Source organism: Salvelinus sp. IW2-2015, linkage group LG27 (genome assembly GCF_002910315.2).
Source record: "Salvelinus sp. IW2-2015 linkage group LG27, ASM291031v2, whole genome shotgun sequence".
NCBI classification, from domain to species: domain Eukaryota; kingdom Metazoa; phylum Chordata; class Actinopteri; order Salmoniformes; family Salmonidae; genus Salvelinus; species Salvelinus sp. IW2-2015.
Genome location: NC_036867.1, coordinates 31,006,816 through 31,025,847, shown reverse-complemented (window position 1 = coordinate 31,025,847; position 19,032 = coordinate 31,006,816). Strand labels below are relative to the sequence as shown.

Genomic DNA, 19,032 nt, shown 5'->3' with positions numbered 1-19,032 from the left:
GCACAGAACGAGCAGTATGGCTGGTGGCATTGTCATGCTGGAGGGTTATGCCAGGATGAGCCTGCTGGAAGGGTACCACATGAGGGAGAAGGATGTCTTCCCTGTAAGAGCACAGCGTTGAGATTGCCTGCAATGACAACAAGCTCAATCCGATGATGCTGTGACACACCGCCCCAGACTATGACGGACCCTCAACCTTCAAATCGATCCCGCTCCAGAGTACAGGCCTCGGTGTAACACTCATTCCTTCGATGATAAACTCAAATCCGACCATCACCCCTGGTGAGACAAAACCGCGACTCGTCAGTGAAGAGCACTTTTTGCCAGCCCTGTCTGTGCCCATAGGCGACATTGTTGCTGTCGTGGAAATATTGAATCAAATATTTCTCAGATACCGGAACATGTAAAATCAAAATAGACTTTATTACAAAAGTAATAGAAGCCACGCAATTCCATGTAACAACGGAACTCTCTTGGTACAGACCGCAGGCTTTATAGGTTTCCACCTTCAGATAACACACATGGTCACTCCCCTCTATGTAGATGATTAACACCCCTTGGCCTCTCGCCACCATTATCTTAAATGTCTGCGCAAGAGTGAAGGTTTCCCGCGAGAGAGTAACGGTTAATGTGATTGGATGTTAATTATTTGACTAGGCTACCTGTATTTGACATYGTGTTGTTATTTCGCTGAACACTAGATTCTTTAATTTGATGTTTGGCAGTGAAACGAGGCTACTCAGGCGAGAAAAAAAACTCACCCAAATGTATAGCCCCATTGGAAAATATAAATGTACTGTTTGAAAATGTGAAGAAAAAAAMCAACATGTGATTCGCATTTTTATTTGGCGTACCCCAGACTGCATTGTGCATACCCCTGGGGGTACGTGTACCCCACACCTGCTCTAGGGCTACTACCAAACCAGCCCTACTGTTTTGGTGAGTACTTATCTCTACACATTAATTGACATTTACTATGAAATAAAAGAAGCCAAACATCTAACTGATGGAGCTTTTAGATTTTCCTACTCCAGTTTAAAGGAATACGATTATTTTAGAGGAATGTGACTTGTATTCACACTATTTCACAATGATTAACATTGTGTTAACACCATTTCACAAGGTTTTCTGAAAAAAAACATACCTCTTCACCATTCACTAATCAATCACTTCTATAGTTCAGATTAAATAATTTGGTGTGAKGAACCAATAACAAAGGGAGAAATGCAGAGAAGCAATTTGACCATAAGTACACTGCTCAAAAAAATAAAGGGAACACTTAAACAACACAATGTAACTCCAAGTCAATCACACTTCTGTGAAATCAAACTGTCCACTTAGGAAGCAACACTGATTGACAATACATTTCACATGCTGTTTGTGGCAAATGGAATAGACAAAAGGTGGAAATTATAGGCATTAGCAAGACACCCCCAATAAAGGAGTGATTCTGCAGGTGGTGACCACAGACCACTTCTCAGTTCCTATGCTTCCTGGCTGATGTTTTGGTCACTTTTGAATGCTGGCGGTGCTCTCACTTAGTGGTAGCATGAGACGGAGTCTACAACCCACACAAGTGGCTCAGGTAGTGCAGCTCATGCAGGATGGCACATCAATGCGAGCTGTGGCAAGAAGGTTTGCTGTGTCTGTCAGCGTAGTGTCCAGAGCATGGAGGCGCTACCAGGAGACAGGCCAGTACATCAGGAGACGTGGAGGAGGCCGTAGGAGGGCAACAACCCAGCAGCAGGACCGCTACCTCCGCCTTTGTGCAAGGAGGGGCACTGCCAGAGCCCTGCAAAATGACCTCCAGCAGGCCACAAATGTGCATGTGTCAGCATATGGTCTCACAAGGGCTCTGAGGATCTCATCTCGGTACCTAATGGCAGTCAGGCTACCTCTGGCGAGCACATGGAGGGCTGTGCGGCCCCACAAAGAAATGCCACCCCCTGAGGAGCCTACTCACTCAGGTAGCCTCTGCACTGGATATCAAACTGGCGGACAGTGATGACTCTCCATCTGTCCCCATCTCTGCTGAGTTTAGCGAGGCCTTGCAGGAGAGCTGGGCCTCTGTCAGGGGGCGCTTCCGACTCACAGCAGAGACTGGACCATGGAGTTATGTTGCGGGGGCAGAGTCACTCGGCCTCTGGGAGTACCCGACCATGGACACCATGATAGCTGCCCTGGAACTCTCGGACCGGGAGATTATAGAGTGGAACCCGCAACTGAATCCGGGACCCTCCAGAGTCTTTGATCTGGACTTGAAAGCCACATATGGGTCCATCTGCTCACCAACTCACCAACATGCTGCTGCAGGCCTACCTGCAGGCCTACCTGCAGACTCTGTTGCCCCGGCTGCGGGAGGGCGCAGAGGAGCTTTTTCTGGAAGCGATGGTGTCTTGACGGCTTTCCCTGCTCCAGAGGGATGTGGCCCGCGCCAACAGACGGGCCATGGCGCAGGTGGTTACCTCTCAGTGCCATCTCTGGCTGGCCCAATCCCGTCTACCAGCTGCTCTCCAGAGCACATTTGCCACTCTTAGTAAGAACTTTTCAGAAGTTATTCTTGGAAGTTGTGAGCTTAAGTGTGATGGGTGCAAAGGATTTACTTCTAAGTTTCCTTGAATGAAAATACTATTGTGATATCATTAAATTACGGTTGCATAACTGCTTGTGCAAAGGTTTTTAAATGCGTAATTTTTGCACATCAAGTGCAAGTTGTCTCTCAGCCAAGAACAGCGAGAGAATGAGGCCGACTTCTCCAAAGAACTAGATGTGGTCAAGGTCTGGAAATGAGGAAATGGACAAAAAATATGTAAGCAAGGCTGGCAGTCTCCCTCAAACACATGCAATTATGATAATGCCCTTTTAGTGTAAGAGCTGTTTGAAAATAGCGTTCCTAACCTCTCTGCCAATCAGTGGTGATCCGTCATTCAGGGCAGGGGCTCTCACATTTTTTGTTGTTGTTGGTGGGGTTGCCTCTTTTGCATAATATTTTCACATTAATACGTGTAACATATCAGTTTGTAAAAAAAAAGTAAACATTGAGTTATTAAAGCCTCCATACAAACATGGTCTTGTTTTTGCTTTCTTAAGGCAGCTCCAAAATGCAGGCGTTTCAGCCTAGCTCAGTGCTTTCTGTGGTGGTGGGGCAGCCAGCGGAAAATACGGAGCGTAGGGGTTGGTAATGTTCTCTAGTTGCGCCGTGATTGGCTCAGTGTTCTGTCACTCATGGGGACACCACATCGCTGCCAAATCTATGGGTAGAGCTTGAAAATGCATGCCCCTTCGGTGCTGCCACGTTAGAGGTGCCCATCCAAGAAGGCTCAGGGTCATTGGCCGAAGATAAAATGACATCAAATCTACAGTAGCTTTGATTGGACTGATCATGTCAACGTCATACTTTCAAAATCTTAGCTAGCTGTCATCATCATGAATCAAGTCGACAATCTACTGGCAAATCATTTTTAATCCTTGTCATATGAAGATAAATTATAGATAAAAAGTATCGGTGCTCATCGGCCATTAGACATAAACATTACACAACAAGTTGGAAATCGCAAATTCAACAATGAGTGGTTTGGAAGGAATCAGTAGCTAACTGCAAGCATTGCAAAGCAATCACTAGCCTGCTATTCAGTGGAGTGGGTGTGTGGTCCNTTCAACAATGAGTGGTTTGGAAGGAATCAGTAGCTAACTGCAAGCATTGCAAAGCAATCACTAGCCTGCTATTCAGTGGAGTGGGTGTGTGGTCCCAATCCTCGGTTTAAGGTTCTCTTTTCCAAGCTTAAAATGATAGACATTCAACATTGGCAATGCTTTCAATCCAGCATGATTTCTGCCATGCTCAAAACGACTGTTAACTCAGAACTTGGAAATCTGACTTCAGTGAGTTCAAGACACCTGGGAACTCAGGAAAGGTTATCCAACTCGGAATTGTAAGTCGGGAACTCGGGCCTCTTTCTAGAGCTACAACCTGAAGATCACTGACTTCATCATGATTCGAGATTGTTTTCCCCCCCCCCAGTTCCCAGTTGTCTTGAATGCACCATAAATCCAGAGAATGCCAGACTTTGATGACAAAGTTAATGACAAAATTTGCCCACGAAGGACCACGGCGCCACCTTCCTGTTCAAGTGAGCACAGGACAACAAGGTGAGTCCAAAAATGTATTGTATGCTGCTGCATAAATGATGTAATATGCCAGGGAGATATGTATACTGCTAAGAAAGTAATACTAAGTGTATGTTGTGTGGTAAGTTGTTAGTAGCCCATGTGCCTCACCCTAATAATTTGGTCTATTTCCCCCTCTTAATTTCACCTACTGTTCTGACTTTGTGGTGCACATGTAGCCTATAACCTGTTTTTAAAGAAATGAAATMATTGAATATTGTAAGAGCTTTCATTGTCTGCTTATATGCCCCCTTTATTTATCCTACGGTTCTGACTTGGTGTACAAGGAGAACACTGTACAAGCGACCCATGTTTTGAATTCTGTCACTGTACATTTCAAAAGTGCTGAACAAAAAGTAATATTGACTACGTCCATCCTAGCTCGCTCATTAATGTCTTAATCCAAATTACGGATTGCCTCTTATCCTCTTGTCGTCCCCTTATGCCATAGTTTGTACATCTCAATTGTCAGTAGAAACTACATTTGTTTAAGCAAGTCAGCCATATCAGCTATGTTTTTGTAAAAGGCAGTAAATGAGGCTGAATGAACTGTTTTGCTGTCAGACAAGGCTCCACTTATAGCCAGGTGTAGCAGTGGTAAGGTGTTGGGACAGCTTTATTTAGGCCCTAACAGTCTGTGGGTACCGTTTGTCACCGTTCTAGTGCAATTAATGTATTGTTCAGTGTTGTAGTGGCTTTGCTGGCATGCAACCCCCCCCCCCCCCCCMCMCMCAAAAAAAGGTGTTAGCCCCACCATGCTAAAATTGCCACTGCAGCCAATAACTGCAAATTGTCATTTTTCCACTCTGACACTCCTAGCAAAATTCTTGCTTGAGAAATTGCCCTTTGCTAAGAAACATTTTTTTTTGTTTTCAATTAAAATGGTGAAAAATAATCACAGTTAGGTACTTAATTGTTACCCAGAAGTGATTTGATAGTCAGATAAAAGTGGCTGCATTGAACCTTTTAAAGTTGCCATTTAATKTCTAGAATGAAGCCTGTGCTGCTATAGATGTGTTGAAGGAGAGGGAGAGGGAAATGGCAGTCCTCCACCGCAGGTACGTCCAATAACTAAAATAAATATTCAATTTGACCATTAATGGAGTTCATTGTACTGTAGACAGACAATCCCGCATGGCAAAAACTGGTTGAATCAACGTTGTTTCCTACATCATTTCAACAAAGAAATTCAATGTGGTGAATCAATGTGGAAAACTGATTGGATTTGCAAAAAGGAAATTTCATCTTTTTTTCACCCAACTTTTAACCTAAATCCAATGACATGGTGAAATTTCATGTTGAATTCAGGTTAGTTGACAACTCAACCAAAAGTAAATCAAAACTAAATGTTGAACTGACATCGGTGACCAGTGGGATGGATATGGAAAACATACACAACAATACACACACGTACATTTCAATGCATATTAATTATATGGTTTACTTAGACCATTGTTAAACATTATCCTCTGTGGCACACTAGAGCTAGGCAGCCATTTTAATGTTAGAACTATGTCTAGATGAACTGTCTGAGCTAATCAGAAAACACTATTTAGGCATGGATCTTCTGCTGCTTTTCCCCCAGGCTCACACAGAATGTCCAGCAAATCCTACCCGGTGTCATGCTATCACCTGGTGCCCAAATCCCACCTGGTGCCCACAGACTCTGAGGCCAACACCACTGCTCACCACCCAGGGGACTGTGCCCTGGAAGGCATCTCTCACATGCCCCTGCCAGAGCCCAACTCCTCCCTGGGGCTTCTGTCCAGCTGTGGCTGATCATGGACTAGCAGCTCCATCTGTRTTGGATATGCTAGCTCTGTTCACTCTACTGAACCCAGCTGTGGCATCAGCAGCAACTGTAGCAGCAGMAGCTCCTGCTCTGCCCCCCAGCAACACTGACACCACCCAGGGGTAACACTGCCCGTGGCTAACTTAGCAGGGAGCCTATCAGGGCACAGCCACTAACTATATGTGCCCTGAATACAGAACAAAAAAACTGGTAAACAACCAAGGACCAGACTTGACCACTCTTAGTCTTTCCTACTATCCTTTTAACTTTTATCTAGCTATTTTGATATGTGTTTATACACTACCTCCTCTCAGTCTCTAAGAAACCATATTGGCATCCTTCCACACATCTAGACCCCACAGAGAGGATACATTCCTGCTCTGTTTGATATCAGAAGTTCATACTCGGGTCAATAGAGCCTTCACTTCCTTCGGATGCCTCGGGCCAGGGTCTTGGAAAATCGATAATACCAACACCGAGGTGGCAGTATACAATGCTGTTTGTGTCTCCAGTCTGCTTTATGGCTCAGAGACCTGGACCCAATATAGGYAGCACAACAACATCCTGCAATCGTTCCACATCAGATGCCTCCAACGCATCTTAAGGTTAACCTGGGAGTACAGAGTGAATACCTCCCATAATGAGATCCTCGCCAACACCAAGGGCTCAATTAAATCTGTAGTGCTGAAGAGCTGTGCTACAAAACAAATGTAAAGGCAATGTTTTCACGTTAGCGGAGACTGCGTTCACGGTGAACACTACATATGTCGGCTCAATCGGAAATTACCTTTACATTTCAATCGCGCTGTAGTGCTGAACTTCAACGATATGGATTGAATCAAACCCCAAGTCGACCTGCATTAAAGCAAGCATGGCTGAAGGACACGTGATCCACATACCTGAACACCACCCCCCTCACCAAGTTCCCTGCAGCCCACTTAGTGGTGCCAAACGCTCTGCTTGAGGTCAGAAAAAGCAGTATAACCATTGCATTTGAAAACCAAGGTGTTGTCTTGACTTCAGATAGATAAAATAGCTCACCCACATATTCTAATGTCTTTATCTTTTTGTTTCTTTCAAATGTAGTCTGTTTGGAGAAGGGACTGTGAGACCCTGATTGATTGATTGCTTTTTATTGACAGAAATCTGTCATATGCAAATAAGTGAAAATTATAATCAAATGGATTGCTGAACATGCGTGCATTTGTCACCTATAACAAAATCCTCTATGTCTATACTGTAAACCTGCTATTTAACACTAGGCACTCTGTGGTCACCAAAAAACCTTACTAGTCAAGGCTTGTACTGTGTATAACCCTCCCATGCAAAGTGAATGACAGGTAAATACTTTATTTCTGACAACCAATCATCACAGTAACATACAAGTGCTCAATATAAAACCTTGAGTATGAACAGACGTACTCTCCTTGGAAGTAACATTCGTTTTTATGATACAATATGCTGTTATATCCATCAAACACATCCGGAGTGTACATACAGAGCGTATTCCTAACTGTTCTGAGTCTCGGTGGTGGAGGGAGGTGGAGAGGTAGCATAGATGACCTGGAAGCTCTTTCCCTCATCCATCAGGTCCTCCATGCTGACCCCCAGGAAGCCCACAGCCCTCAGGTTCTGCATGTAGGGCTCAGGCTCCACCATCACACCTTTGAAGAAGCCCAGGTCACACGTTGCCAACATCCTCGCTCCTACCGGGAAGGAAGAAAAGGAGGTGGTTGTATTCATTAGAACTATCCTTCTATTTCTATGGTAACCATCATACAGAGAGATACAACAACAACAGGTTMTGTGCACTGCAATACTGTCTTCCTGTATAGGCTACTGTGATAACTCTATAGATATGCAGTGCCGTAGAGATGCAGTAAACGTTTAGTGCATGTTGTTATACAGCTTGTATAGTATGGCYCTGACTGCACTCACATTGCCCTCTACTGTTTGCAATAAAGAATTGCATCTTGTGTGTGCCTGTGGCATACGCATGTGTGTGCCGTGCTTCCACTAACCTGGCCTCATGACACGGAGCAGTTCGGCGGTGGCGATGGCCATGTCCGGCCAGTASAGATGGCAGTTGGAGTGGAAGACTCTGTCAATGCAGTGGTCCGGGAGGRGAATACACTCCACCCTGCCCTGGAGCAGGTGGACCTTCCCCGAGGCCAGCTGAGGGCCCAGACGCTCCCGGGACACCTTGTGCATGTACTCTGAGACGTCCAGGCCGAACAGCCTGCCCCTGGGGTTCAGGTACTTCAAAGCCTCCTGGAGCCCCAGGCCTGGACCAAAGCCAAACTGGAGGACTGAGTAGATTTGATCGCACTGGATCAAGTGTGTGCGAGTGTGTGTGCGTGCGTGCGATCTGTTGGTAAAGCATGGTGCTTGCAACGCCAGGGTTGTGGGTTCAACCCCTTTGGGGGACCAGTATGAAAATGTATCCACTCACTACTGTCTGGATAAGAGTGTCTGCTAAATTACTCAAGTGTGTGTGTGTGTGTGTGTGTGTGTGTGTGTGTGAAATAAAGTAATACCCCTTTCATACACAGACAGAAATCCCATCTTCTTTCTACCTGCTTTTTGTGTATCTGAACGGGGTATGTTGTAAAAAACAAGGTATATTAAATCCCACCTCGAGACCGAGCCATGAGACCTGCATTTTCACAGACCCTGTAACCAAAATACAGGTATCGGGTCTAGGTGAATGGTCCTCAACTTCTTTTGCAGGTAAATTCATTAAYACTTCCATTATTTAACATGTCCCAAATTTGAATTGCACCCCTCCCAATTTGCCAGTTACCGACTGATACATATAAAATGGGTATTCAGTACCTGCAAGAAAGTGGTACATAAGGGTTTGAAAGGGGGTCATGTAAACATTGCTTTGTATTTTTTACAGGTAACCACATCTGTGTGAAATAGGTATAAGTGTATCACATAAGCTGCTACCTCCAGGATAGCACGATGGTCCTGGATCTGACACAGTTTGACAACGTTCTTGATCATCACATTGTGGTACTTCTCCATTGTCCGCCATCAAGCTTTTCTTGGGGTGCGCCAGATTGTGCGTTATTCCATTAGTAAAAATGGCTGATACACATGGTGAAACAAGTGCCAGAATGAATGACAGTTGAAGAACACACATGATACGTTCACATTAACGGGCACTAATGGCTGATCTATTTTCAAAACATCTACGCTGATCAAATAGAACATGAGTTGGAAGTGGTTGTTATAAATTAGACTGAAATGTTGTGTTAAAAATGTAGCAGGGGCTGAATACTACCAATAAATCGGCCTGGACATATCTGACACACCGGCCCACCAGAGGCAAATGGGCCAGTCCACTAAACTATTTTGAGCCAGTGTTTTAAATGGGACAGCTAGCTGCCCATTAGCCAAATTATATATTTTTTGCAAAAAATCATAACATTTGTTAAGAGGCCTGTTTTTTTTGGCACGAACTACTACTTCTGTTTTCTGGGCTGCAGTTTTGGATTTTGAGAAGCTTTTGAATTGTTTTTCCAGTTATGATGCTGTTATTACTAAGAAACAGACAGGAATATAATATCATATAATATAAATATAAATTAAACACATTACCTGGAAAGAAAGGAATATCTCTCAGTAGATCTTTATACTTTCTATATTTACTCATAATGCTGTGGAAGTATTTATCCTACAGGGATAAAACACCAGAGGGTAAGTAAGTCATTAAAGTCAATAATTACACAGAAATAAAACATTTGAAGCAAAAGTTTTTTGACAAGATTTCTTCATAAAGTTTTTGTTCACAGACTTAGTGAGTAATTCTAATGTAGTCTACAAATGTTTGATTGAAATGGGAACAATGAATGATTCACTTGCTCAGACATTGATTGAATAAATACACTTATCAGGTAATATCTCACATCTACACTGCTATTCTACACAGAGTTCCTAGTTTTGGGAATAAAAGGAAACTGACCTGATTGGTTTGAGGGGATCTGGGTTCAGTTCAATATGGAATCCCTCGTAGTAGCAGATCAGAGAAGACCGAACTAACACATAAAACAGAATCCTGGTTTGTCTGACTTACTGTCCTGTGAATGTCCTGTAGCATTCTTTAAAAACGTGTATCAACTCTCTATCTCTGATTGTGCAGTCTCTTAAAGTCACATTCGGACAATGAAAATGTCTTCACATTATGTTCCTCCAATATGATAATATTGTAACAGTCAAATTATGCATTGAAAGCCGGCTTGTAGTACCCTCCGTTTGGCTCAACAGTCCTTGACTTGAATAGCAGTAATACCCTGGTGCCATTTCCAACTCCGTTACATACATTGTATAGGTTGCGATTAATCTATATGATTAGACATTTACTGATTATATATATTGAAGTTGCAAACATCTACATTAGACCTATTATACCATAAGCCATAAACTGGTGCATGGCGAATTTGCGTCCTACAATTTTGGGCTCAAAAGAAGTGCATCATTCAGGTCTATGTGGTAGGCAACTTTAGATTCTACTGTGTTTTGTATTTTTGTTTATTTGCCTGGGTTTTGTGACTGTGATGCCACAAATATGTACCACCCATAGAGTGGCGTGCCGCTAGTGTTTAAATATGAGGGATTGCAGTTCAACACAGGTAGGTCACATTGTGTGCGTGTGTAAATTCACTCTGGCTATCTACTCCAATTCAGAAGAACTGATGAATTTCCGAACGCTTAACACCTGCAAAAAAAAACTTTATTCAATTGTTATCAGCAGCAGTCYGTCACTTGTAAATATTTTAAGAACGGAAATGACCGGTCTTTTGTATTGAACAGACACAGGCCACTGAAGAGGCAGTACTGTTAAATGTAATATTGTATACAGAACCATCCAAATCAACTGTTCAGCAGTTCCTCAAATCCAGATAAACACCTGTATTTATTTAAATGAAAATTCCAAAACATTTATGTAAATTGTTCAGGCAAATGTGTAAATACTGCAGAAAGGTAGAGGGAATTAAGGGAACAAGGTAATATATGTCAAATCTGAAAATGAAATGTATTTTGTTCATTTGAAATGTATTTAATGTTAATCCCCTTCTTAGAATGAGGAATGTAGAAGTGAGTCCAACTATCTATATTATAATACCTTAAGCCACAACCTGGGGTAGATTTGCATCTTACAATTTGACACATTTTCTTAATTTTGGGCTCAAAACAAGCGCGTCACCAGGACCATGGGATAGGCTACTTTCCACTGGAACACATCCAACTTTGAGCTAACAACAAACAGGGTCGTGCTCAGTAGGGAACGTACTATAGCAAATGTTTTGCAACGCAATAACAAGTACGTGCGTTCTTATACAAGTTCAAGTAACTCAGTTTCAATGTTTTCTCTGTTCTAAACACAACCCAGGTAGCATATGAGAACATAACAAAAGACATGACACAGTTTGTTCATTTCCAGGCTAACCTACTGTTTATTTAATGCAAATTACAGTACCAGGTAACTATTTCTCTGAACCAAGTCACATAGAGACAGAAATATTTACAGGGAGAGGGGACATTAAGCATACCTTCACAGAACAAAAGGTTTATATTCAAAATGAAATCAAAATTTCAGTCACAGAGGCATTCAAGTAGTAGTAATGTTCGTTTTTTTCTGTTGTAAAGTCTTAATTTCTGAATATAACCCAGTCCTTTTTCCTTTAATTTTTTATATATATCTTTTTTTAAACATTGTGTTTTGTACATATATTATCCTTAAAGTCACAAGAAGTGGTCACATTGTTTGTTTTACAGGCCAGATGATTGGATAGCAACACATTTACGGATGCAAATATTACAAGCAAGCATACAAATATATGCTTAAAAAAATTAAATAAAAAACATGAAGGATTGGTGCTACATGACATCTCTCCCAGAGTGCTGTTGAGAATGTGGACACACAAATCCTACAGACAAATTGTTTATTGCCATAGTTGAGAAAGTAATACTGAATACGATAAGACTTCCCCCCCCAAACCACGTGGGGTTGTACGTGCATCGCTCATAAAACCATAAAAACACATTTTAAAACCCACCCCAAACCTTCCTGGAAAGAGAATGTATTTTTAAAGTGTCTGAGAAAATCAATGCTACAACTCCCCCAACCCACCACCATCAAAGGGGATCCCAAAGTCAAAGACACATAGCCAATCGTACAAAAAGAAACAGTGACGAGGTGGAGGGGTGATGTGATGAGTGTGGTCTGTGTGAAGCCTGGCTTTGCAGTGAATTGTGGAACATGAAAGATCAGAGAGGTGGAAAGGGGAAGTCAACAGCACTCCGCGAAGGAATAGGGTGAAGCTGCCCTGTACGCTGGTCTCGAGTCAGTTTTGTGTTTTCACACTATGGTTAGGATTTCGGGAGGCCAAGCTGATCCTAGATCTGTGCGTAAGGGCAATTTCACAACAGAGCCTCCAGGTAGGACCATAGAGGGAGGAGACCTGGGGAAGAGAGGAGTGAACGAGTGGAAGCAAAGGCACTCCAACCTATAGATACACTATACATTACTGGTTATCCTTACAATGATACAGCCGGCACCTACTGTACAGTCGRGATTGAACTATATGGCTGGAGGAGAAAAACAAAGCTGATCTACAGTTTGACTATACAATAACTTTTAACCTGAATGTTTTTTTCTTTTGTATTCTTCTTTATACCATTCATTTTTGTTTTGTTTTTGCTCGTTAACAGTTCTTGGGTCTGCCTACTTACATACCATACATACCACAGGAAGACACGCACACGTAAGCCAGTTTGGTGAGGAGCATCTACTTACATAAATACATACACATTTGTGTGTACTTCTTGTATAGGTCTTCAAAGTGTTGAGGGATGGGATGGAAGGACTTTCAGTTGCAAAAGGAGAGCAGGAAAGGGTGAAGTCAGAATGAGGAAGAACTTCCAACAGTGGTTTAAAATGACATGGGGGCTGCGTCTGAAATGACACCCTATTCCCTACTACTTTTGCCCAGAGCTATGTGGACTGTGGTCAAAAACAGTGCACTAAATTATAGGGAACATATAGGGAACAATAGGGAACAAGAAAGATTGTGATGAAATGCAGCACAATCAACAGCATACGCCCTCATCCAAGCATCCTTCATAGCCATTCCCCGAAACCCACCCCACCCTAACAAGAAATGGAACAATACCAGGCGTTACTAGTCATAATGTCTATCTGACAAGCAGCAGGAAAAGTAAAACAGAGGTCGTGGTCTTCATTGAAATCACATGAAAGACCAGCAGAATATCTCGCTCTTAGGTCTGTTCTGGCAAAGTTTTGTCGGTACGGCATTACCCTTAGGGGAAAAATGGGGTAAAACTCATTTCTGCACCGCTTCTGGCAGCTAAAACGGGSACGAACCCAAAAAACATGCGGAGGTGCGAGACAACTGTTGCCTTACGAGCAGAATCACAAAATGGTGCTGCATACAGTAGCAGAATTGTGATTTCTGAAGCGGGAGAGAGAGAGTAGCTGACACAATTCTACAATATATCAACTGTGTATCTGTACATTGAACACAGACAGATATCGAGGTCAACCATTAAAAGTCACAATGTCATCAAGGTCCTCAGATGTATATGTATGAATGGGTGGGATGGGGTCGACAGGGGCCCCAAGGGGCCACAGTCTGAACGTAAGGCTGTTGCAGGAGGCATGTAGAGGCCTCCCCTACACAGAGAGAGTGGGTGACTATACCTAGAGTAAGAAAGAAAGAAGATTGTCTATGGAAACAAACACGTCAGAGTACTTTTGTATACTTATTTAGCTATACATGATCTCTACACTAAACACACCCGCACTCAGTCCCCTCCTCTTCAAAGCACAGAAAGATGAAGAGCAGCTCTGAGAACATATCACGGTTGTCCTTTTTGTACAAATAAATAAACAAACATTAATACGATGGGAGAGGGTGGAGGTGGTAGGGGAATAACGAAGTTCCGATTCGGTTTTCCTTGCGTTCATCTTTATCGGGTGTCAGTTTTCTTGCTTTGCTTTATTAGTTGTTTGGTGTGCAGCCATGCCACTGTTGTTGTCCAGGAGCTGGGGCATGGGCAGCGGGCAGACGGGTCAGGAAGAGGGCTCAGGTGGAGGCGTTGGAGGCGGAGGCAGCGTTGGTGGTATGGCCACGGTCTCCGTTGTTGGCATCTGGAAATGGAAGCAGTACGTTACACTACTCGCCTTTAATGAGGAGACCTCTGGGCCCTTATTCACAAAGCGTCTCAGAGTAACAGAGCTGATCTGGGATCAGGTCCACCCTTTCCATATCATGTTATTCATTATTTTCTAAAGGGGAAATCTGGTCCTAAATCAGCACTCTAGACGCTATACTTTGGGACGCATTGTGAACACGGGCCCTGGTTAGTACTGAGAAGAGACTAGCCAGGAGTACTGAGAGGTGAGGGTGAGGACAGAGGAGGAGAGAGAGAGGTTCCCAATCCTCCACTGACCCCTAGCCCCTGCCACAAGAACCCTAGTTTACACCTATCCAACCCTGTCAGATATACAAACGTGTCTAGGGGTTGATTTAGGAATGGCAATAGTGGGAGAGGCAGGGTGAGAGAGACACGAGAGACAGGGTGAGGAGACACGAGAAGACAGGGGAGAAAGGACAGAGAGCAGGGTGAGAGAGACACGAGAGACAGGGTGAGAGAGACATGAGAGACAGGGTGAGAGAGAGACAGAGAGGCAGGGTGAAAGAGACACAAGAGACAGGGTGAGAGAGACACAAGAGACAGGGTGAGAGAGAGACAGAGAGACAGGGTGAGAGAGAGACAGAGAGACAGGGTGAGAGAGACACGAGACAGGGTGAGAGAGACACGAGACAGGGTGAGAGAGAGACAGAGAGGCAGGGTGAGAGAGAGACAAAGACACAGGGTGAGAGAGAGACAGAGACACAGGGTGAGAGAGAGACAGAGACACAGGGTGAGAGAGAGACAGAGACACAGGGTGAGAGAGAAAGAGAAAGACAGGGCGGTGGGGGGTGTACTGACCTGAGGGTGCGGAGGCATTGGTAGGGGTGAAGGCCCCGGGCTGATTCCGGGCATGGGCGGGGATGAGGATGGAGGCTAGGGATGGGTTACTGGACAACTCTGGAAGCAGAGAGAAAGAAACACCACGTCAGACACAATCACCTATAGACAGAGAGCACATCTTAGATTTACAACTACAGACCCGACTATCACCACCATCCTACCGGAGTCACAGCATGCATTGATGACCACATCGTAATCAATCACCATCCTCAAATTCAGTAAGTCACATTCTGTGTCTATGGACAAAATTTGCATACTCCCAAAGTTTACACTTGCACACTCACCATCATGGATTTAAAAGAGTTGGATTGGTGTAAATAGTGACTAGAGGGTGTTTACAACAATGTCACATCCACAACAAGAAGTGTGAAAGTGCACACTTTGTGAGAAGGGTGGAGAGTCAGGATACAACCACATCTACCAGTTACAACCACATAGCCAACTACCCAAATACAGTTACCTATACACACATTCTACCATTTGGCCTACAACSACAGATCCAACTACCCAAATACAGTTACCTATAGACACACATTCTACCATTTGGCCTACAACCACAGATCCAACTACCCAAATACAGTTACCTATAGACACACATTCTACCATTTGGCCTACAACCACAGAYCCAACTACCCAAATACAGTTACCTATAGACACACATTCTACCATTTGGCCTACAACTACAGGCCCAACTTTCACATTCACCATCATAGCATATTTAGCCTTTATTTTAGCAGGGCCATTGAGACCAAGCTCTCTTTTACAAGGGAGACCTGCATTACAAAGCAGCAAGGAATAGTGACACAATTACATCAATCATAGTCACAGCATTAATTCGCTGTGATCAAATTTCAATCTTAATCACAATTATCTGATGGAGTAATAGTCACATTCCCCATTATCAACCACCACGCTAATCAGGAGTCAAATTTGGCATGTATAGAAATACAATTACTAGAACAGACATTCCTATTCAAGTCAAAGTTCTGTGATGAGAAGACTGGCATCCATATTTAGTGGTCCCATGAGTGTTCCAGTCAAATTTGCAGTCGTCTGAGGGGCTTTGTCCATTCTAGTAATTCAGTAGGAGATACAGAGCTGTGTCTGAGCTCCATCCATACCCTGTGTGGAGAAGTTGAAGAGCAGGGGCTTCTCGCGCCCGTTGGGCAGCTTGAGGTTGGGGTCCCGGAGCTCGTCGAAAAAGGTGTGGGCACAGGCCTCCAGGGGCGTGAAGCGCGCTGTGGGCGTGTACTCCAGCAGCCGCGAGCACAGAGCGATGGCCTCAGGGGGCGTGCGCGGCCGGAACACCTGAGAGCCAATCACACAAGGCTGAAACCGGTCAATGACACAGGTTAGAGGTGACACGTCGGCTAAAGCTCCTGGGTGAAGATTACCCTAGGTACAGATCTAGGATCAGCTTCCCCCAATCCTAACCTTAAGCATTAGTGGGGAATATGCAAAACTGACCAAAGATCAGCGTCCAGAGACATCTTCACCCTACACCTGCTAAACCAATGACAGCTAAATATTATACAGTGCCTGTGCAAAAAAATCTAAGGCTGCAAAATGTGAAAACTGTGCAAGGGTGAAGACTTTCACTAGGCACTGTATATACACACGACACTACAAGTGGAATGACAGGGTTTTAAAATCTTGCTCCACTTTAAACAACTTTACAAAGCCTTACATATACATACATACACTATACATATACACTAATATATATATATATATGGTTCTTACATCTGGTGTTTTTTTGYCTATGAATGTTTTCTGAAGCATTTATAGACCTTATAAAACCTTAAAGTGGGACCTAAAATGTCTTGTAGATTCACTTTTATTCAGACACCAACAGGCCAGAGGACAGTGCAGTGCAGTACTACACCACCAGAGGGAGTGTAAACATATCTTAAAGGCGCTACATGGTCAATCCCGATCTCTGCATTGGCCGTGCAGCGTTTAAGGTGATATGGCCTCTGCAGAAGTCAGGGCATTCATACTTCTTGCGCTTCACCGAGCAGCCCAAAGCTGTTTTGAAGGAAGAAGTGAGTTTGTGTTTATACAGGACCTCCCGCCTTCACCTACCGTCAACCAATCATGTCAATGAGGAGCCATATTTTACATTTACATTTAAGTCATTTAGCAGATGGAGCCCTCCGCATTGTTACAGAATTTGAGAGGCGCAAAGAGATACGGAGCTCAACTTGGCCACACCACCCACACGGCACCTCCGACCACATTTTCAGATCAAGCATAAATTGTCTCTTGCAGAGGAGAGAGCTGGTGTAAAACCGTGGGTCAAATATTGCGGTCCCAATAACCTCCCTACCTGTATCCCTTCCCCTTGGCCCTAACATGCTGACCAAACCGCACGCGTACGCCATAGCGCGCAAGTTCATTTTGTTCACCCACACCAGAAGCGATCAGGACACGCAGGTTGAAATATCAAAACAAACTCTGTACCAATTATATTAATTTGGGGACAGGTCAAAAAGCATTAATCATGTACGGCAATTTAGCTAGCTAATTTGTCCTGGTATATAAACATTGAGTTGTTATTTTACCTGAAATGCACAAGGTCCTCTACTCCGACAATTAATTCACAGATAAAACTGTAAACCGAATACGTTTCTCGTCATCTCTCCTCCTTCCTTCAGGCTTCTTTGGACTTTATATGACAGTTGGCAACCAACTTTACAGCATTACTACAACCGACCGGAGTGTGGACCTAAGTTCATTTTTCAAATCACCCACGTGGGTATATGCTCCAAAAAACCAATGAGCATGCAACCCTTCGATGTGTGCAGATTTGTAAAGGTGGAATACTTATCCAACCCTTCAGATGTGGAAACACTCAAGGGTTAGAGCCTACGGGGAGAGCAATAGTCACCGAATTTGGAACAGCTGTCCCTTTTGTCACCAATGTGGTGAGGTACATTGTGAGTCCTGCACCCACTGAGCACATGCTGTTCAACCTGCAGATTCTAAAATGAGCTCTATGTGAGTGTTTGTGTGTACACTGCTGTTCCTCTGCTTGCCCCTGGGGCTGGTGACCGTGTGAAAGTGTTTAACATGCTTATTTAAAAAACACTGGAGTTCACTGATGCATGAGTGAGATTTGAAGACGGGGAGAATCTGAACTTGCTCTTAAATTACACTTTCACTCAGCGACAGAGAAAGAGACACTCAGATGTAGGCGACGGAGATTTTAAAATAGTAAAAAACGGTTCCTGTACCTGTTGACTCACCTTAGTCCATGGGTGTGCCTTGATCTGAGGGAACTTAAACTCAGTGTAGTTGGGATTCATCTCTCTGATCTGTTCCCGAGTGGGAGTGCCGAGAACCTGGGGAGACACGGAGACAGAGGAACCGTTTTCTCATCGATATGTACAACTATGTACATTTGAAGTATCAGGTGTGTACTTAGTACTTGTATGTCAAAACGGAAGTTAATCACTCATTACATTAGTTACATTACCACCATAACATTACCACCAGGGTTGTTTCCATTCAGAATTTGGGAAATGACTCCCATTCAATTCATCAGTTGAAATGACAAAAGGTGGAAATTATAGGCAATTAGCAAGACACCCCCAATAAAGGAGTGGTTCTGCAGGTGGTGACCACAGACCACTTCTCATTTGTGGCCTGCTGGAGGTCATTTGCAGGGCTCTGGCAGTGCTCTCCTTGCACAAAGGCGGAGGTAGCGGTCCTGCTGCTGGGTTGTTGCCCTCCTACGGCCTCCTCCACGTCTCCTGATGTACTGGCCTGTATCCTGGTAGCGCCTCCATGCTCTGGACACTACGCTGACAGACACAGCAAACCTTCTTGCCACAGCTCGCATTGATGTGCCATCCTAGATGAGCTGCACTACCTGACCACTTGTGTGGGTTGTAGACTCCGTCTCATGCTACCACTAGAGTGAAGCACCGCCAGCATTCAAAAGTGACCAAACATCAGACAGGAAGCATAGGAATTGAGAAGTGGTCTGTGGTCACCACCTGCAG

The 19,032-nt window shown here is 43.9% G+C and overlaps 2 protein-coding genes across 5 annotated transcripts in view; both read right to left on the bottom strand.

Moving 5' to 3' along the window:
• Positions 1–7,426: 7,426 nt before the first annotated feature.
• Positions 7,427–8,989, bottom strand: LOC111953342 (arsenite methyltransferase-like). The gene is made up of 4 exons (XM_070435531.1): positions 8,912–8,989; positions 8,763–8,794; positions 7,981–8,327; positions 7,427–7,665 (listed from the first exon to the last, which is right to left on the bottom strand). The coding sequence occupies exons 1-4, from the start codon at positions 8,987–8,989 to the stop codon at positions 7,469–7,471; spliced, it is 654 nt and encodes a 217-aa protein (XP_070291632.1). The 3' UTR covers positions 7,427–7,468.
• A 2,404-nt stretch (positions 8,990–11,393) lies between these two features.
• LOC111953459 (glycogen synthase kinase-3 beta) overlaps positions 11,394–19,032 on the bottom strand; it is a 63,882-nt gene continuing 56,243 nt past the window's right edge. Inside the window, exons 8-11 of one of the 4 annotated variants that reach the window (XM_023972745.2) lie at positions 18,262–18,369; positions 16,147–16,354; positions 14,984–15,082; positions 11,394–14,138 (exon numbers count right to left, since the gene is read on the bottom strand). In XM_023972745.2, the coding sequence (XP_023828513.1) occupies positions 14,074–14,138; positions 14,984–15,082; positions 16,147–16,354; positions 18,262–18,369 (480 nt within the window). In that variant the 3' untranslated portion in view covers positions 11,394–14,073. The remainder of the gene's footprint in view (positions 14,139–14,983; positions 15,083–16,146; positions 16,355–18,261; positions 18,370–19,032) is intronic. The other 3 variants (XM_023972747.2, XM_023972746.2, XM_023972749.2) reach the window with 3 other exon arrangements.